The sequence below is a fragment of the Phocoena sinus genome, chromosome 19, assembly GCF_008692025.1.
Source record: "Phocoena sinus isolate mPhoSin1 chromosome 19, mPhoSin1.pri, whole genome shotgun sequence".
Lineage (NCBI taxonomy): Eukaryota > Metazoa > Chordata > Mammalia > Artiodactyla > Phocoenidae > Phocoena > Phocoena sinus.
The window spans coordinates 54291756-54313459 of record NC_045781.1 but is presented as its reverse complement, the minus strand read 5'-3'; the positions used below and the strand labels follow the sequence as shown (position 1 = coordinate 54313459).

Here is a 21704-nt window from a genome sequence, read left to right as displayed (position 1 = left end):
TCTAGGATAGCTCAAGAATACAGATGTCACACAAAACCCCCCACCTATTTGAAAGCACTACAGAGCTATGAAGACAGCCAGAACTTGAGAATCCAGGATCCTGTTGAGAAGGGAAGTTTACTGAAGTGAAGCCAATACTTTATGGAACTTTTACCCTTAACGCAGTTTCTAAATTATAAAGGCACAGGGACAACAGGCTAAGAATCTGAGCAGAAGGAAGTGCTGCTAAGAGACCAGGAAGCTGAGCAGAGCTTTCAGCAGTCTCATGGGGATGACAAGACCACTGAAATTCAGGGTGTCCAAGGCGGAAGGGCCCTTGTAAAAATACCCATCTTTCAGCTGGGGCCCCAGAAAGGCTGTACCCAGGAGTAAGGGAAACCACGATAGCCCTCATGTAAGACTGAAACTCAATGATGAACTAATTCAATCCTAGACTGATTTAAAGTCATCCTTTTCTACTCTTATTGGTTTACAGAAAGCAAAAATGATAAAGTTAAGGAATAAAGCAAATGTTATCCTGACATCATCTTGCATCAGATATTTCATTAAGAGGAAAAAGTAAATTTCTGATGTAAGAAATAAAATAGTTCCTTGATTGATAAACTTGCTAATGAAGAGAAGTGAGTCATAATGAACACATCGGTAAAGATTTAAATTTCTTGTGATTTACCTGCAATACCAACATCAATAAAGACAATATAAAACGCTTAATATGTTTCAAAACAACGATGTGGGTGACATAAATAACAAGTGTCATCAATTTAAAGATTAGTCTTTATACAAGAACATTTACATATATATATGTATACATATATATGTATATATGTATACATACGTACATATATAAAACATATATATATGACAGAAACTTGATAGAGATTTCCTTAAATTTAACCACAATTCTCAAAATTTACATGAGTTTTCCAACAATGAAATAATGTAGTAAAGGTGAAAAAAATGTTTCTAAACTCTCAATAATACAGAGCAAACTTCTATCAACGCCGCTACAGGAAAGACTAGTCTTTTTGCTCTCTTTCTATAGAAAATGGTTTTGCATAATTATTATATAAAGAAGAGGCCATAGAGTTTTCAGTCAAACATGTAAGAGAAAAAGTATTATAGGGTGAATTAGGCAGTTAATTATGAAAATATTTTCATTATGAAAGCTCACAGTCCAAAGAAAAATAAGACTCCTAAAGCATTAAGGTCCTTGAAGACTTTTAGGAATTGGAGACTGGACCCCAGCACCCCCTTGATAACTTAATGCAAATATCTGCTGGTAGCTCAGTTTCACCTAGCCGGCTTCCGGCTCACACCATTTATCTTCACCCCTTTATGAAAATCAGAGCATTTACCCATCTCTCATCTTCCAGGAAGACAGGGCCTTTTAAGATTTATGCCATTTTTACTACATGTATTGTAATGTTATAGCTTGAACACTGAAACATTTACTTTAGAAAGAATTCATCAAATAGCCAAAAAAAAAAAAAATCCTGTTATTCAGTCCTCATTACCAATTGCCATTTTAATTAAAATCTGAAAATCAACTGATTGACTAAATGAATGAAAACTCATTTAAAAACCTTATAATCATTTGCAGACACATTCTTTTAAAATTAATAGCAAGTCTGTTAATCCTCATGACCTGGGTTTACGTGAAAGTGAGTTATTCAGTCAGTATGTGTTGAGCATCTGCTATGCTGTAAGTACAAATCACGTGTCTTTTCTTAAAAAAAAAAAAAAGCAACTTTAGAGAGAGAAATGGACAAGTCATTTTGCTCTAAATGGGACTGAGATTCTCAACTATAATCCAAACTCTGGGTTTGGAAAGTTTAACTAGATTTCCTAAAATCATTTCCAAATACCTAATCTAGAAAAGTCACAACTAACATGTAAACATAAGCTAACAGTTAAAGCCACATGTGAAAGCTATTAGGAAAACTCACGGAAGACTCTCCATAGGGAGACTAGTGCTTCTAACCCAAATTTTCATGAAAATCAATGACTAAAAATTGATTTCATGTGTCAGTAACCATTTAAAGTACTTGGTTCATCATATCCAGTGAAACTGTTCTCCAGTTAAAATCACCTTCAGGAAACATTTGGCAGAGAGTGAATTATTGAGTGCCAACTGGGAATGCAACAGAGAATAAGAGAAGTGTGGGCTTTGCTTCTCAGCAAGCTTACAGTCAGTGTGAATAAACACAAGAAGAACAAATGATCTTAGTCTGCACTAAGAATGTGCTGTTTAAAACGCCCTTTAAAATATCTCCTCCCTTAGTAACAACCCCTATATTACCAAGGGCTGCAACCTGTCAACTAAAGATAGCTGGAGTTTTTATCAGTCACCCTCACAGATCAGGAAGGCTAAGGAGATGTAAGTCATTTGACTTTCTGGGGAATCTCTTCAAATGACATTTACTTAGGTGGCGGGTCCTCCTCTGCCCTTCTCATTTCCTGCTTCTTTCTACCTGTTACATGCACATGATGGCTGGCACCACGGTGATCCTATTGTACCATGAGGCAGCTTTGGGGAAGGCAGAGAAGAAAGATAAGAGGAATACGGTAAACTGACAATATCATGGTCTCACCATACTGGCCTGGGACTGTCTACCTACGGACTTCTATGTGAGAGAAACTATACCTCTAACCCATTTAACAGAGCATTATTTCCTGTCTGTTATTTCTGGCCAACTGAAACTCCTCTTTCAAACAGATCAAAAAATGCACCTCTCTGGTGATGGAAGACCATGTAAAAGAGAATTTTAAAAAGAGATAAGAACCATATACTTTCATGAATTTCCTAAGAAATGTCCTAATACATGCAGAAACTTACATAAGGCAACATCTTCTTGGACAGGTTCCTAGATACCTTTAAGCCCAAATGACCACCATTTCCATTCTGGGATGACTGAACCTTGACCTTCATCTCTGAAAATTATGTCATCTTTAAGATCACAGGGTCCATGTTTCCTCTCTATTCCTAGTTCATCCTGTTTGACCACTTCCACACCCAAGACCACTACCCTTGGGCTGAGTCCTTATCAGTCCTCTTTTCCCGCCTAACAGGTTCCTCTTAGCCTTCTTTGCTTTTGCCCAGAGTGATGAGTTTCACAGATTCCGCCACCTCTCCTCCAGAATTACTTCTCCCCTGGAACTTGAGGGTCTTAATCACCTATTTTGAAGTGCTTGAGCAGGTTCATAGATCGCTTTCAAGGAAAACAGCAGCCTTTCAACATGGAGGGGAGATGGCCCTTTAGATAAGAACGTCAGTTGGCCTTTTGAATTTTAGAAACATCGTCACCATCGTGTAATCATCTTGCTCACCGCAGCCGTCCTCCTCACCACCTTCCTCGCCGCTGCCTTTGTCCCACTACCCTCATCATGACTGTCCTCACTACCGCCTTCTAAATTCCCACCATATCCCCATCGCCAACATGCCAGAGAACATGAGGTGACAAGCACTAGGGCTCTTCACCATTCCGCTCATTTGACATTCACAAGAACCCAATGAGGTGGGCTTTAGCATCAGCCCCATGAACAGGTGACAAAACGAGAATGTAGATGGTGAACATGCTCAGCTCCCGTGGCTGGTAGGTGTGATATGAATCCAGTTCTGGTCCAGAGCCCAGCCCTTCACATCGCTGTTATACTGCCTCTAGCGTTCATACATGTCCAAAATGTATGAATCAATGACAAAGAACACCAGCCATCCTGCAACATGTTAGAAAATTTGATTTATCCAACATTGGCAAAGACTCCTATGGGATACCTAACATCTAAGAGAGAGAATCTGATGTACTTGCTCGCTACCCATTTTCCTCGTTTTGTTACTAGTATCTCCATATGAGTTGTGACATCAGCTCTGCCCTGAGGGAATCTCAAGCTCATTGTCCAATGTCCATTTTTTAAAAAAATAAATTTATTTATTTATTTATTTTTGGCTGCTTTGGGTCTTCATTGTTGCGCGCGGGCTTTCTCTAGTTGCGGTGAGCAGGGGCTACTCTTTGTTATGGTGCGTGGGCTTCTCATCGCGGTGGCTTCTCTTGTTGCGGAGCATGGGCTCTAGGCGTGCAGGCTTCAGTAGTTGTGGCTCGCAGGCTCAGTAGTTGTGGTGAACAGGCTTAGTTGCTCTGTGGCACGTGGGATCTTCCCAGACCAAGGCTCAAACCCATGTCCCCTGCAGTGACAGGCAGATTCTCAACCACTGTGCCACCAGGGAAGCCCCCAATGTCCATTTGAAGAGAGTTTTGTGCTTTTGCCAATATTCACAAATGAATACATTTTCCATTATACTACTTAAGGTCTCTTACTTTAAGATCTATGTTAAAATTTTTCCTTGAATTCATTGGTATTAATAACAACAACAACAACAAAAGCCTCTCACTCACAGTATTTAGTCCCTAACTAGGTACACAATTCTGAGCTTAGTTTAGGCTCCACTGAAATAACTAATTAATCTCATCCACCTGGTAACGTTAATAGGTTTTCTTATTTTAGATTGGGGTTATCCAATTTCTATTTTCATTACTATGTCTATATTGAATATTACACTGTGCCTTGAGTTATTCTTTTGAAAGAGGTTTGCAGGAAATTCTGCAGATAAACCAATATCTCCCAATGAATATCCCATGAATACCAGCTCGATGAGCCATGGTGAGATGGACCAGGAAAAATTATTCCCAGGCCAAATAAGTCTGAGAAACCCTACAGACCACACCTACCCCTCATAGAGAAACACAAAGCATTTTAAAGGTACCCAGAAGTCCTACAGTAAAAGAAATCTTTCACACCATTCATCTCAGTGTTCTCCACATCTGTCTGACCCTGAAATCTCTCCCCACCCCCTGCCCTATAATGATAATAACTTGTGGAACTAATTTCTTGGAACACAGTTTGAGAAACATGGGACTAATAAGCAATCTGTATTAGCAGCTATAGAAACAGTGTCATGGGAGCAACAGGATAGACCGTCAGCTACGTGGACTTTGTTGTTTTGAGGTTAGAATCCTGAGTGTCCAAGACACCACTGGCAGAGGGGGAGACTTCCACCTCGTGAATGAGTCATGTAGGGCTGCTAATGTGGACAGCTCACTGCGGAGCCAGGGGGCTGAGAAGGGCCACCTGGGGTAGCCCTGAGACACTTGAGAGAGGGGTGGGCAACTGCAAATCCAGACACGGATCTTTTTTCTGAATGCCCGGGAGGGTAGAAAATATCAACGTCTTCCTTGGAAGCAAAGCACTGCAGCTGAGAGCATGGTAAACAGGGAGCTGTGCTCACATCCCACTTCTGCCACTTACTCTGCCTGTAACCCTGGAGATCTAGATTCTCTGAGCTTAAAATAAGCACTCTCACTGGGTAGAAAATGTGGCTCACGAATCCAACCTCACACGGTCAGATGAGGCAATGGATGGAGGGTGGAGAGCCCGTGGTGGTGGTGGATGTCCAGGAAAGGTCTGGCAAACGACGGGGCTGTCACTACTGATGCTACGCTCCTGTGCAGTAAGAGGGGCGTCAAGTCCTTGGCTCTGGTCCTGACCCCCAAAGAAACCACGACCGCAGCACATTTCCATCAGTAAGAGGGGCGTCAAGTCCTTGGCTCTGGTCCTGACCCCCAAAGAAACCACGACCGCAGCACATTTCCATCAGTAAGAGGGGCGTCAAGTCCTTGGCTCTGGTCCTGACCCCCAAAGAAACCACGACCGCAGCACATTTCCATCAGTAAGAGGGGCGTCAAGTCCTTGGCTCTGGTCCTGACCCCCAAAGAAACCACGACCGCAGCACATTTCCATCAGACGCACAGTGCCAGTGACTCCCTAGCCTGGATACAAATTCAGCAGCTGGATGAAATCTTGCATACTCAGCCTGTCCGCAAACATTGCTCCATTGGAAAAAATGGGAAACAGCAAGCACGATCCACAATCATAAAAGCACAGGAGCTGCGAATAGTAATGTCTCTGCCAGACAAGCTAACTTGGTTGTTATTGATAAGCTCCTGGGCCACCCTGTTATGGCCAAGAAAATCTGCTTTACCTTCTTGATGCTTTTCCGTCTGGCCTCTCAATCCGTACTTGCTGAAAAAAATTGTTGTTATGCTAAAATCACAACAGGACTCACACAATTCAGCGCTAAATAACACCAATAAAACTACGAAAATGGCCCTTTGGCATTAAAAGTTGTCTTCTTATGGACTTTAACAAGATTCAATGCTTTTGTTTTCATAATGCTCTGGTATTTTCCGCTTTACCAAAAAAAAAAAAAGAAAAAAAAGATAAGAATGTAAAAAAGTATTCCAGCAAGACACCATCTTCTCTCCACAAAGGAGGGTTTTGATGTCCCAAGCAGGGAGCGCGCTAGGGCTGTGGTATGTTAACCAGCGACCACGCCCGGGACCACCAGGCTGGCGTTCAACAGGGGTTTACCTCTTTCCTGGTGAATTTAGGCGAGTGATCGTTTTTGTCATCGATCATGATTGTCGCTGTGGCCGTGCCTGTTAATCCAACATCCAGTCCAGCCATATCTTGAGCCTCAATGATCAATTCATACTTGGGATTTTCCAGAGTCTACAAAGCAAAAGCACAACAGAGGATGACATTTAGACCTGGGTTATCACTCGGGATAGGAGACATGCATGTTGCTCGGGCTGACGCTGTGTGCCCCCCTCCATCTAGGGCAGGCGCCTTCATAGCACTCTTACCTGTTGTGCATAAATGTGTCTTTGGAATCTCTCCAAGGCAAGACAGTCACTATTCATAGACTAGAGCTCCATGATGCCTGGTTTCACATTTCATATTCCCGGAATCCGATTGTCCCACCTGGGGTTAGGGAGTTAACCGTGACTCACTCAACTATTGTGAGGGAGACAAACGTGCACGTGCCCACCAGGGCCTATTCCTCTGCATCAGTGTTTCTTCCCAGACGATGGGCAGCTGTGGGTTGCCTAGAACCCTTGTCCAGCAGAGTAACAAAGGCAGAGTGACCTCTGAGCGGTGCAGAAATGCGCATGTGTATGTATATCTCAAGTACGAGGGATTTAGGGGCAGACTTCCTAGAAAAGGCTCAGCTGGAGTGGGAGGCAGGTCAGAGGTGAGTGGAAGGTTTTCCAGTTGTGTAAGAGCAAGGGGGCTCATACATATGCAATTTTCTCTAAGTCTTCCACATTTCAGAGGAGGTGCTTTTATCATTGGCTGCTTGGTTTTTATTACTTTTGTCATTGTGAAAGCAATTATGTTTATTATAGAAAAATCCCCAAATACTCATAGGCCGGTGGACTTCTTATCTTCGAGTTGCTTTTCAAAGTGGAAATCTGGAAACAACTCAAACAAATGACCATCCAGTAGGGAATGATTGAATAAATTATGCTGGTCTGGAAACAACTCAAACAAATGACCATCCAGTAGGGAATGATTGAATAAATTATGCTGAATCCATACAGTGGGCTGTTACACAGCTGTTGAAATCAATAGACAGATCTATAAGCAGAAGTGAAAGTGATATGGTAAGACGGATTGTACAGCGGTGTGAATGCTGTCATTTGTTTAAATATATGTGTATCTAAAATGTGTGTGTGTGATGTGTAGGACAAAGGAGGGAGACACCAGGCTACTAGCAACATTACCTCTTGGAGATGGGATTGGGGGTGGGTAGAGAGGAATGCTCACTTTCCACTTTAGAAATGACTGTATCGTTTCTATGTTCCTTACAATAATTGGATATTCTCTGACAATACAAACATATTCTTTGGTAGCCTTAAGTTTGGCAGAAAATTGAGACTTTGGAACATCTCATCTCGAACCTTGCAATATATCTAGTTCATAGTCTAATTGATTTTCCACTAGGTTAATCAATCGAGTTCCCATCGCAATCAAAAAGTTTTATTTATATGAGGAGACAGGAATTGGCTGGTTCATTTTTTTAAATTATTTATAAAATTTGTTAAACTACAGGAGAGTTAAGCCAGCGTGTCATTCGTTTGTGCCAGCAAAAGAATTTGTATGTACCTCTGCTTAGCTCTGACTCTGTTTTGTTACAGTTATATGTGAACATGCCTGTCATCAACCATAAACATCTCTGAACCCCTTAAAGAAAAGGACCCTCTTCCCATCCCTATATCCCCAACACCATATTTAGACTCGATGTTCAATAACTTCCAACTAAAGGAACGCATGAACTAATGAAGGAAAAAATTATAATAACTCTCTTTGGTCAAAAAGAGTATTTCTGCAGAGGGGAAAATTTTAAAAGGAAAAACAATGTATTCGTGAAATTATTGGAATACTCTTGTGAAGAGCCTATTGTGATACTCTAGTGTGATACAATCGCTCTTACACTTTCTTGCAAATAACCAGATAATTGATCATAGCATTCGTTGCAATATTAGTTAGAATTCCCTTGTTGCTTCTCACAGAACATCTCAATTAAATGTCTTAAGGAAAGGAGAAATATATTAGCTCATAGAACTCACAAATCTGAGGGGTAAATTCTGGCTTCAAGAATGACTATTAAAGAGCTCAAATTAGATGAAAAGAACTCCATCCCTTCCTCTCAGTTCTGTGTTGTCTTCTTTCTCAGGCTGCCTTTCTCTGTGTGGTTGCAGACGGTCACCACCAGCTCCAGATTTTGGTCCTACCACCTTCAAGTCCAACAGAAAGAGGAGTTCTTTTGCCTACATGTTCTAAAGAAATATGTCCTGGAACTGAGTTTCAATCCCAGGTGGCCTAACTTGGGTTATGTGCCTATCACATGGCAATGGGAATGGGAGGCCCTGATTGTACAAGCCTGAGCTACATGACCATCCCTAGTCCAGGGATAGAGTCAACCCTACCTGAACTCCACGTGACAGTTACCACGCTGGTGCTCTTCTCTGCCCATACGGGATGCACCCCGTTTGGGGGACGAGACCGTCAGCCATCCAGCTGTTCTGTCACTGGTGAGTGAACTGATCAGGGGGCAGGAAGCTCACTGTCCTCTAAAGGCCAAGCTGTACTCTCCTTGGCACGATCTGATTCTTGGGTTTATTTCTCTCAGTTGGTTCAAGGCTCAGAGGGGAGACGTCTGGGTATGATCAACTCTAATAGAAAGAGCCTTTCTGGCTGAGTTACGCTGAAGGCACCGCTCTAACCAGAAAGATGGAAGCTCTGCCTCTGAGATCTGGGCCTGTGCTGGCTCTTCAACTCTCCCCTGGATTCTGTAACACACTCGGCGTTTATTCAGGAGATTCTTTTTGGCACTGAAGTCAGCCAGAATCAATTTCGGTTTCTTGCCATCAGAGGAAACTGTGGTGAGGACAGTTACTTGTTTACCCAATCCTATTTCTTTTGACTGCAGGGCATACAGCTAGACTGTGAGAGGAAATTCTGTGACCACTTCTGGCCAGTGGAATGTGGGCAGAAGTGATGGACTGACCTGGCCCCTAAAACTCCCACGTAATCCTCCGTGTTTTCTATTCCCAAAGAGGAAGAAGCCTGCATCTCCAAATGACTGTGTGGCACAGAGACCCGTTGCTGACCTGCTTTAGCCTGAGACGTGAACAAGAGACAAGCCGTTGTTCAGGTTCAAGGGCAGTTTATTACAGTCCCTAGCCTACCCGGACTGATCTGAAGGCTGTGTTTCCTGTTTGGTCTTCTTTTGAACGCCCATTTACTACCTCCCATAAGTGGATGACAAAGTTTGCAAGGGCAAGGACCATGCCTTTGACCCCAACACCGAGCCAGTATGCAGCACGCAAGCTGGGTGATTTACTTTCATCATTGATAATGATGATATATTACTGTTTCCCTGAACTAAATTACATCTCAAAGGTCTGAGCATATCGGTGGCATTTCCAAACCAGAGCCATTTATTCTCAGGGAATGGCTTATCCTTTGGGGAACTCCAGCTCAAGGAGATAGGACTGTATTTTGACAAAGAGAAGCACCGTGTAAAAACTGGGAGAATGAAATTGACTGCTGTGGTGTTATTTTAAGCTATCTGATCTGTAAGACATATCTAAGAGTCAAGCTGCTCTCCTGGTTTGAATTCTGCGGCTATGCATCTCTACTGTATTTGCCATCTCTTCCTGGGTGTCTACTTGCTACCAGTTAATATATATCCTAGAAACAAAAGGAAGATGGTGTGTCTGCAAGAAAAAGCCTCGGGTGTATCTCCACAGACACGGGCTGGGTTCACTGATCACACTGATTTGAAAAGCAAACATTCCATCTTGAAAAGAAAAGAATCAAGCCATGTCACTAAATATGGCATGTAATCAATCACTGGACCCTTGATGCTTTACACAGCTACCGTGACTGCCATACGAGTGAGCATTTAACGGAACATTTATCGCTAATAACAAGCATAATGGTAGCTGTGGGGGGGAATCAATGAATAAATGTTACATGGAGAAAGGTTCTGCCATTAACCCATGTGGTACCCCATCCTCCTTTTGCTTCATCTTGAACTGCCCTCCGTACCTGTTTTCACACTTTGTCCAGACTGGATTTCCTTCTACTGTAACCCACTTTTTCTTACGTTTGACCTTTCCACCTCTACTTCCTCCTTTAGGTGAATTCTTGCTCATTTCTTTTCTTCTTTTTTTTTTTTTTTTTTTTGTGGTACGCAGGCCTCTCACTGTTGTGGCCTCTCCCGTTGCGGAGCACAGGCTCCAGATGCGCAGGCTCAGTGGCCATGGCTCACGGGCCCAGCCGCTCCGTGGCATGTGGGATCTTCCCGGACCGGGGCACGAACCCGCATCGCCTGCATCGGCAGGCGGACTCTCAACCACTGCGCCACCAGGGAAGCCCCCCTGCTCATTTCTGATGGCCATCCTTCACTGCACTGAAGCTCCATGAAGGCAGGGACCTTATTGCATAATGGGGTAGCTGACACTTAGGGAAGGACATCAGCATTTGATCAGCTTCACCTCTTAGTAGCTGAGTGAACTTCGTCAAGTTACTTAAGTTCTCCCTGCCTCAGTTTCCTCACCTGTCCAATGGGGAGAATAATAATACTTCTAGGGTAAGTGAGGATTAAAATAGGTAAGGTAAAGTGCCAAGCATGGAGCTTGGCATGTGTAGATGACTGCTGTTATTATGTAGTAGAACCTTTGGAAAGTCTTCTAAGGATGTGGCAAGAAGCTAGGATGGCCTCCAGGGACAGCCAGAAGGAACTGAATGCTGCCAGCAACCACTGAAGAGCCCTGAAGCGGATCCTTCCCCAGTCAAACCTCCTGATGAGACTGCAAATTCTGCACCAACAAACACATAGACTGCAACTCTGTGACAGTCCAAACTGTGAGGTAGGATGTATCTCATTTTGGAGTAATTTGTTTTGCTGCAACAAATAATGCATACAGCTTTTCTCCAGCACTATCACAGTCTGTAATGTTCTCAGTTATTGATTACTTGTTTATTGGCTATGTTGACCCTGACGACTTGAACTCCATGAGGTCAGGGACCTTGTCTTGTTTAAAGTCTTATCTCCCAGCTACTAATTCAGTGCCTGGAACAAGGCTGTTATGCACTAATTAGTCACTTATAGATACATTTTTTATAAAATAATGATTGACAAAGAGTGATGTGCCTGTAAATGTTTAACAGCACACGTGCCTGATTTGCAGCATTTGTCAATTTTGGTGGTTTAAATACTCTTACCATGGCTGATTTCAAGCTACCAACATGATGTCATAGAGTACATAGTTGGAAAGCGATATACACAATCAGTTATTATCAGCTGGTAAGAGTTGGCTCCAGCTTATAAACTGTGCTTTAAGGGTCAAGGAAATCTGTAAGAGTCTTTTTCAATAAATCCTTTTGTTGTCTAACACTGAAGGTATTGTTAATGAGAAATATTAATCTGAGATTTATGGGAAAGATGTAATGCAATTTGTTTATTTATTTACTCATCAGCTTTGCTCGGATAGGCTGAGACTCCTTGTGATATGGCACCTGAACAGGGACCACATTCTTCTGCACCTGACACCTGGTCTATAAATACTGCAAGCAGATTGGTGAAAACATTATCTGGAGCAGAACAAGTTGTTGTCTGTCTGGAGTTTGATTTATCCACTCTGGCCACATAACACTGGGGAAAGGTAGTCCATAAATCCAGCAGGAACCGTGTACATCCCCTTGTAAAAGGTGTCCTTTTCCCACTGCAGACAGCGAGTGACATTCCTCCACCTTCCTATGCAACACGGCAAGTCGGGTTTGACTTGTGTTTGGCTTTAGGCCTCCTTTTACTTTGCTGCTCACCACTAATGTGAATGTTCATGTACTTGGCTGTCATCTGCTGTGTTTTCATTTTGGCTGGGGTGTGGTGGATAAGGAGAAGGCATAGCTCATTTCCCCAGATTTACTGGTTGCTGACGAAGTCAGCAGGATGGGGAAGCAGCAGGGGAAATAAACACAGCCTCTTAGACACATGCAGTTGGAATAACCTAAGTGATAGATTTCAGGTTGAGGGATACCAAAATCAAATAAAGCATTTCCATGTGAAGTGTGCTTCTTCTGAGGTTACTCATGAGTCACGGCAAATAAAATGCCAAAGGCATTCATAACATACCTGGAAAAATCACACCCTTCAGACCCAAGGCGGTAAATATTTGACATTCAGGTTGATTCCACTGAAACATTTATATAGTGTCTACTAGGTTCAAGTAACTCTGAGAGGATGTGATGAATGATACAATGCTGCTTTCAGTCCATTTTTAGATAAATGGACAGAAAGCAAGTATGTAAGGTACGATAAGTGTTATTCGAAGTGTACCGATTAAGGTCTATGAGAAGGGGGTCAGGACATGGGGTGCTCAGGAAGGCGATATGAATTTTATTTAATATTTACTGAGCACTCACGATGCATTAGGCATTGTGCTAGAGAGCAGTAACAAGTAAAGGGAGACAAACCTGGTGCTAGATAATTCCCAGGTAATTTCAGCAGAATGAGACGGGAGTAAGAAGAGTGCTGTGGTTATTGCAAAAGAAAGGCCACTTAGCCCAGACCTTGGTGGGGGGAGGAAGGAGACGTCCTGCAGAGGAGAATCTCCTACTATAGGATTAGAAATGGGGTCTTGATGTGGAAGTGAATTTCTGTGGAAGAAGATGAGAAGCTATTAATCCTAAAACACTATTAAATTCAATGGTTTAATAAGAACTGAAGACTGATTTTGATTCTGGTCAGGACACCTTGGGAACAAGAAGAAGTATAAAATATATTCCCTACTTGCAAGGAACTCATGGCTTGGCTGAAGGTAAAACATGTATAAGTGGCTCCACAAGGCACGAGGTACTGTGTGCTGAACATGTATGCAATAGCTTCAGATGTGAACGGTGCAGCTGGGAGGGCTACTGTGGTTTTTAACTGGCTTCAGGACAATGCAGACTTGGAGCTGAGCTTTGAAGGAAGCTATGAAGGCAGAGAATTCAGAGAGGGAAGAGGAGCCTGAGCACCAGCATGGAGGTCCAGCTAACACGGGGCCACTAGTGTGGCTGGAATCAAGGTTTGTGATGCTAAGAGACACAACCCATTGTTTCTTGAAAGTATCTCAGACATCATCTAGTCCATCCCACCTTCAAGGAGCTCCCAGCCTAAGGGAACAGAGTTAGGGAATCCCAAGAAGCATATGGTTGACTTGGGGCAGATCTGAAGATGCTAAAGAACTGCTTGGTTTAATCTGTTTGATTGAGACAAGGAAGTACAGACGTCTAAAACATGAAGGAAAATAAAATAAAATTAAAGTGCTCTTTCTCTATCGTTTTTATATACTTTCACAGTCACTGTTTACTGTGTTAGCCTGTTTCTTCTAAACTTTTGGCCTTGAATTGCCATGGCAACATTATGCCCAGTACATAGTAGGTGCTTAAGACAGACTGTCTCAGTCAGTGCTTCTGGAACTTGCTTGTATCAGAATTCCCTGGTGGGTGCATTAAAACACAGATTTTCAGCCCACTCAGAGGGCTAATGATTCATGAGGTCCAGAGCAGGGCCTGAGGATGTGCATTTTCAGAAAGTTTCTAGGAGATGCTGATGCTGCTGATCTGAGGACCACACTTTGATTAGCATCACTTTGAATGAACACTTGAAGAACTGCAGGTCACCCTTATTTTAACTTAAAACTCACCTGTTTATGATGCAATTTAAATGAAAAACAGAAACATAGTTTACCAAAGCTTCTCTCTCCGTGGAATTTTCTTTCCCCTTTCTAGAAAAAATGAACTCCCAGTAAGGCATTAAATAACACTATGGTTGCCCCTCGAGCCTGCTTCATCTTCTGGATGTCTCCTTTGGATGTTCTCCCTCAATTTTCATGGACCAATGACAAAACTTGTTATCGTCCCTGCAACACGGCACTCCTCTTGGAGGCATCACCTCAAGCTGAACGCCTGGGAGGTGTCCTCAGCTCTTCCCGCTTTCACTTCAAAGAGCCCATCATCAAGTGTTACTGATGTCGCCTCCTCAACCTCTCCTGAGTCCATCCTCTTTTCTCTGTCACCCCTGTTGTCACATGACTTCGAGTCCTCGTCTTTTCTCACCTGAGTTACTACAACAGCTTCCAGACTGGTTCCCTCTGCTCTCTTCCAGACCCCTCTCCACCCAAAGCCAGATACAGTGAGCTGTCTAAACTGCCACTTGACCACAGGCCCCTCCTCAAAATGCTTCAGCAGTCCTCCGGTAGCTACAGGATAAGGTTCAAGCTCCTAAAGCACAGAAGACACCCCCATCCTGGCCTGATCTCCCAGAGCTCCTCACTCACAGTGTTGCACTCCTGGAACACTGGGCTACCTGCAATCCCAGCATCTCGGGCTCTTCACTCCTTGACACCTTAGCTCATGCTGTGCCCTCTGCCTGGGAGGCCCTCCCTACCCATGATTCCCTCCACCCCCTTGGAGAATTTCTCGTCCTTATAAACCTTACTTAGATGTGTTTCCCTCCTAAAGCTTTTCTGCTCTTCCCAGAATTACTCCTTCCTCCTCTGCATTAGTCCTGTGTGTATGTTATGGTGAATGCTTTCTTCTTGGTTGACTTAATGACACAGCAATGTTCCCTTCACATGTCTGTCTCTGTGATTAAGCTGTTAGATGCCCAGTGTCAGGTTCGTGAGTCAAGCACAGAGCACAGTGGAAGTGAGCTCTAAATGCCATCAAGCTTTTGATCCTAGAGGCTTTCATACCTTCTGTGGTAGACAGAATACTGGTCCCCAAAGATGTCCATGTCCTAATCCCTGGAACCAGGGAATATGGTACCTTAGTGGCTAAAAGGACTTTGAAGATGTGATTGAGTAAAGAATATTGAGAGGAGAAGATTATCCTGGATTATCTGGGTGGATCCAAAGTAATTACAAGGGTCCTTATAAGAGGGAGGTGGGAGAGCCAGAGAAGGAGATGCAACAATGGAAGGAGAGAGAGAGAGAGAGAGAGAGAGAGAGAGAGAGCGCCTTGAAGATGAAGAAGATGGTACACTGCTGGCCTTAAAGATGGAGAGATGGGGGAAGGGACGATGAGCTAAGGAATGCAGGTGGTCTCTAGAAGGTGGGAAAGGCAAGGGGACAAATGTTTCCCCAGAGCTTCCAGAAGGAATCAGCCCCACTGACACCTTGACTTTTACCTCAGTGAAACTCATTTTGGACTTCTGACTTCCAGAACTGTTTAAGCCACAGATTTTGTGGTCTTGCTACGGCAGCCATAGAGAACGGAGACAGCTTCTCTGGAGAGCCCTCATCAAGCATCCTGCAGAGCCAGGACGCTCGCCAGCCTCCCTGCCCCGTGCGGTGCTCACTGTTACCAGCTGCCACCTTCATTTCACTCCCAGCTGCCCCCTTCCCAGGACTGCCCACCTTCCCAGAATAGCATCCGCTATCTTTCCTCTGGAAAATATTTCCATTTCAATCCTTTGAAGCGTAACGTCAATGAGACCTTTCCTACAACTCTCTGTCCACTAGGAAGAGGAAATGAATTTCTTCCCATCTACAAAGTGGTGAATACCAGATCAGTTTATTGGAGAGTTTTCTCTTCAAAATATACGGTTTTCAATATGTCAATCACTTTCCAAGTATTCATTATAGCTGTCGATGGAAGCAAGGACCCTGTCTCTAACTTACTCCTGCCATATCCCTGACACCTGGCCCTCTGAGACATGGAGGCCCCAAAATACTGCCTTTATGTGGCCACTGGGTTACACTCTTTGAAAATAAATTGAATTCTAAACCCCCTGGGGAAAAATCACAGAGCCATCCAAGTGTCTGGTACTCTCTGTTAATATCTGACGAATGAATAAATCAAAAGATGGTGATGTGGATCAGTACGCAGAAAACGTGGCCTCAGGGATGCTCTTCTGGGTTGCAGCAGTTGTGGGCCTGCAGGGCCTGGGCAAGGTTGGACGGGCTGAGCTGGTCTCTAGAAGGCTGGGTTGTGCAGGGTAGGGCACGGTGATAAGGCTCTAGCTTTCCAGGAGCGAGCAGGGAAAGTCCTTCCCCGTTAGAGAGGCATCCATGCCAAGGGAGGCTTGGCCTTCTCTGATGCTGCTGGGGTGAGCTCTCCCCCACCTCATGGCAGATGCCCCAGGACAGGTCCCAAGCCCAGGCTCAGCTCTTGGCCTGTCACAAATCCCAACTGTGTAAGACGGAAGGGGGACCGGTAAAGGTGGGACAACCCAATGCTCAGCAGTGAGGTCTGGATGGGAACGACCTTTCAAAAAAGAAGAGAGGGCCAGGGAATGTTGCTCAGACAGGCCTCAGCAAACCCATCTGGGGGCTGCCTCAGGTGACCCTGGGGAGCCATAGGTGCCACAGTATAAAATTGGGAAACTGGTATCCCTGTCATCCGCCAAGCAGTCTCCGAAAGCAAATAGCTTTTCTTGGGTTTCGATTTATTACCTTCTAAAATGTCATTCTCTGTATGGGTAATAAAAGATAATACGTTTTACGGTGGCTCCTTATGCTAAGGTTTTACAAAATCTGTTATTAAATTATCTGCATAGAATCTAAATGAATCTTACTAGGTGACATGGAATAGCAAGGGTTTTTTTTTTCCTTTCCTCTCCCCCAGATCAAGTGCAGTGAGAAGGGCGGCACCCTCTGCATGTTTTCTAATCACACAGCAGAAGGTAATGCTTTTAAGGTCAGACTAAAAATTGCGTTCTGCTGTGTAATCGGCTTCACAAAGATACATATTCGTCAAAACGTCCAGAAAATTCAATTACTGACTCCCAGTGACAAAAGCACGTGAGCCCGCCGAGGGTTGGAGGATGTTTCTAAAATCAGGTTCTAAATGCCTACGACTTGGAGCAATTGTGGCTTTACCACCTTTGCCTGTTCTTGGATCTCTGCATGTTAATGGCCTTTTGCCCATTAATTTCAGGCACTTAATCAGTGTTACCTCCTCCCCTTAGACAAGCACAGTCTAAGCGGCCTTTGTCAAGATCCATCCCCGTTTCCTAGAGCCTGCTCCCATGCAGATGTGACCTCTTAACGGAATCTGCCATCCAGGGTTACTTTTCATCAGTATTGTGTGTTTTCTCTGAAGCCAAATGCGTTTTTATGCAAAGCTTACTTTGCTTTAGAGTTCTATTGCTGTAATAATCCCAGGTAGCTTCAGAAACAAAGGACCCCACTGAGAGTAATGAATCGGCCACTGACACCCACCCACCCCACCCGAGGACAGGAAAGCAATTCAGGATAGCCCTTGTACGCTGTCACTGGGTTATCCTCTTTGAAGACAGACTGAACTAATTCTAAATCATCCGAGGAAAAATCATACAAGACGGATTCCACTTATGCCACTGCTGTTGTTCCAAAAGCGAATTCATATTACTAGGGAGAAAAGGCAACAAGGATAACCCGGCCGTGGATTATTCTGGAAGGCTCTCTGGTCATTTTCATGCCTGGAACAGTGAGTCCTCTTGCTCACCTTCCTCCCACATTATCTGGACAAGACCACCCAGTGTATCGGGATCTCCTGCCCCATTCGCACAAGGCGGCCCTTTTGCGATCTTGGCTGCATCATTCATTTTGGTCTTGAAATTGTCTTGGCTCGGCTGACAAGAGCTGAGCCTATTAACACTCTTGCATGTTAGCTGAGCAAGGAACAAGGAGTCAAATGTTATGACTTAACATTTGGTCTTGCCCTTTGCCGGCCCAGTCTCGCAGACAGACAGAATGTTGATAAAGACAAGTGTGTTTTTCCTCACAAATAATAAAATCCGCGAACATGCCCTTGGAGGGCTCCTTTCCATTTTATTTTTTAAAAATAACAATAAATAGAATGTTCCGCGTTCCCTCCAGCTCCTCTCTAGTGCCCTTTTCAAAGTACAGGGGAATTGAGCTCTGTTGCCTATACAGATGTCCCAGAGGGAATCCCAGAGCCTCAGCTCAGGTCCCAATGGGGATCAGACCTCAGCCCTGGGACGAGACCATACCTCTGTGCCTCGTGCTCCCTCCTGGCTCTAAGCCCAACCTATGGACGGCCCTCTCTGCTCCAGGCCACGAGTACTCATTCCTTACCAGTCCAGCTGGGTCCCATTCAGACCGTCAGTCATTATTAATAATCATGGCTACGTCCCTCATCGAGCACTTGCTATGTGCTGGAAACGGTGCTTAACCCTTTGTGTGCCTTGCCTCTGCTGATCCTCATGACCCACCCCACCCTTAGGAGGGTAGGACTGTAGCTCCCGCTGTATCGGCGAGGATTCTGTTGCCCAAGGACACACAGCTCTTACATGATGGAGCCGGGACTGGAATGCAAATTCTTGGGTCCACAGCCTACACTCCTGCTACACTCTGGGGTCCCCTCATCCCCTCATAGCCTCTCTTAGTGGTAGCCCATGGATTCCATACGGGAACCCATTTCCCATCTGTTCACACCAGCCCTGGATGGGTTGGGCTTGGAAGGATCGGAGCTTTTTTCTGGTCAGTCGCCAGGTATGGGTGGCTCTTTGAACACTCTCCACCAAGTCTCTAAATGTCTGCCTTCTTGGAGACCCCGGTATTCCCACAGCTTCATTTCTCCCCACCTTACTGATGCCGACAGCTTCAATTACCACCTGTCTCTTTTATGTCCAAATCTCTCCTAATTCCCAGATACACACTTCTAACTGCTTGCTTGACATTTCCACCTGAACGTTTCACAAGCACTGTAAATACAGCAGGTCCCAAAGCAAACTCAGGATCTTCTGAGCCAAGCACACTCCTTCCCTGTTCTGGTTTGTGGTGTCCTCCTCCACTCAGGCCACCAGACTAGAAGGCCCTGGTACCCTCTCTCATCCCCTCTGACTCTCTCTTAGAAAGGAATGTCACATAATCCCATCTTCGCTATTCCCACTGCCCTTGTCTGAGTGTGGGTCACTGTGTCTCCCTTTGACTGCTATTTCCTGAGATAGCAGAATACAAACTTTGGAGCAATTTGGGAAGGAGTTATAGGGTGCAGGAAGGTGGAAAGAGGTCCTGGTTTAGCAGCATCATGACACTGAGGGAGGGAAGGCCACCTGGACTGGCCCAGCATATGGTGCACCGGCAGCTGTAACCACTGGCCAGGGGGAGATTATATATATACGTTTAGAAGTCCATCTCTGTATCTATCTATCCATCCATCCATCCATACACACACACACACACACACACACACACACACACACAATGTTTACAATGGTTAGGTCAGTATGATGGAATTACAGATACATAATCTTTTTACCTCCCTGTTGTGGGTTATCTATATTCACTATTTTTTCCTACTAGAAAAATATATGGTTTGGGTTACGAGGAAATAACTTACATTTTAAAAGTTACAGTGTTAAAAAAGAAAAACCACAAAATAAACACAAAACCTCTCCAAAGTGATGCTTATGACATTAGATCTATACCCTCAGAATATTTTTTTTCCCTTTTAAATTGTATTTTGGGCCCAATGGAGAAAAATGTATTAAGCCAAGAGCTGTGTAAAAACCAGAAAACATCGGTATAAAGACAGAGAGACATTGGCTGAGTGCTGTCCTGCTCAAGCAGCCTGACCTGCTCATGACGCTGGCCGTGGTCCCTCCCGGAGCCAAGAATCCTGAGACTCTGCCGCTCTCCTTTCACTCACATCTCAGCAAGCCCCCCCAGGCTGCAGGTGAGAACCTTAGACACAGAGAGGGTTCATTCATTTATTCCTCAAATGTTCTCTGAGGGCCAACTGAGAGCCATGTGTTTGTTTAGTTGGTGGGGATACAGCTGCAGACAAAAGTCACAAAGGCACCCCCACCCCCCCCATGGAGCCTATCTTCTAGGTGAGGAGACAGACTGTAACAAAACCAACAGAGATAGATGCTATGGGAAAAAATGAAGAAGTGGGATAGAGAGTTCTGGAGTGAGGGTGGAGGCTCAAAGAAGGTCACATCTGATCAGAGCCATGAAGAGACGAAGGAGGAGCCACAAAGATACCCTGGGAGAGAGCAATCCAGGCAGATGAGTTAGCAAGTGCAAAGGTCCTGAGGTAGAGGCACGTGGGATGGATAGTTAAGTATGAAATATTTTAAAAACACTGAAAGTAATTCTTGAGGGCTGACTTCTGACATTCTTGCTATTCTGCTCTATTGATATTCAAGGCAGAGAGCACCTATTTAAAATAGGAGCAAATGCTGAAGATGTAGTTTTGGATAGATGACTCGACTATAAGCTTTATGAGGGCAGAGACCAAACCTACCTTCCAAAGGTCCCGTATTCATCTGCTGCGTAGACGAATGAACATAGTTGTGATTTTTATAAAGGAGAAAAAGGTTTTCATGAACTTACAAAAAATAAAAAGCGTATTTCATTAAATGCCAGCTGAAATCCAATCTGCCCAAATTTCATTAGAGACCTAAACGTCAAAGGCTGGGATTTCAACAACATCAACGTATTTAAAAAATACACAGAGTAAACGACCCCTTCTATGCGGAATGCACTTTTCTTTCCTTTATAAACACTGACTCCCACAAACAGAGATCTGTCACCTAACAGGGATGCTAAGTGTTGCTATTTGGCAGTTCTCAGACTTCTTATTACAGTCAACTCCGACCCCACAGAACTTTTAATAAGAGAGCGTGAAAGAAACGGGAAAGTAATGAAATGGACAGATATGAAAACTGGGTGGTGCACTGATCTCAGACTTAGGAACCTCCCCAGACCCAATTTAATCAATTACCAGGTTGATCAATTCAACCCCCTTAAATTGTTTATATCCATCCTCTTCTTTCCATTCCCATTACTTCTCCTTTAGTTCAAGGCACAAAAAATAAGCCTCTGTGGTCTTCCTGAGTGCCATCTCACCACCTCAAGTGCATTTTCATGACAATTATCTTTCTAACACTCAACCCTCATCACTGCTGCCGTGCTCTAAATCTTTCTACGGCTCCTTATTGCTACCAGGACCCTGTCTCAGCTCTGTGGATTGGCACTTGAAGGCCCTTGGAGATCTGCCCCCCTCTAATCACATTTCCTACCACGCCTCCCCTCATTCATTAGCCCAGCAATACTTAATCGCTGGCCACGGTTTCTTAACCCTGCCAGGTTCTCTTCACCTCTATGCCTCCGCAAACACTGTTCCCTTTGCCTAGGACGGCTTCCATCCACGTGTCTCCCAGGCAGGCACCTACTCATCGGTTAAGTCTCAGCTCCCACGTTACTCCTCTGTGAAGCCTGTCCGGATTCTGCCACGTCTACTTTGGAGTCTACTTTTCTGTACTCACACTGTGCCTTATTCGTGCTTACGTTTAATAA

General features: G+C 44.2%; 1 protein-coding gene across 2 annotated transcripts in view; it reads right to left on the bottom strand.

Moving 5' to 3' along the window:
- CDH13 (cadherin 13) overlaps nucleotides 1–21704 on the bottom strand; it is a 1030265-nt gene that overhangs the window by 142605 nt on the left and 865956 nt on the right. For both annotated transcript variants that reach the window (XM_032613947.1, XM_032613948.1), the window contains exon 8: nucleotides 6424–6564. In XM_032613947.1, the coding sequence (XP_032469838.1) occupies nucleotides 6424–6564 (141 nt within the window). The remainder of the gene's footprint in view (nucleotides 1–6423; nucleotides 6565–21704) is intronic.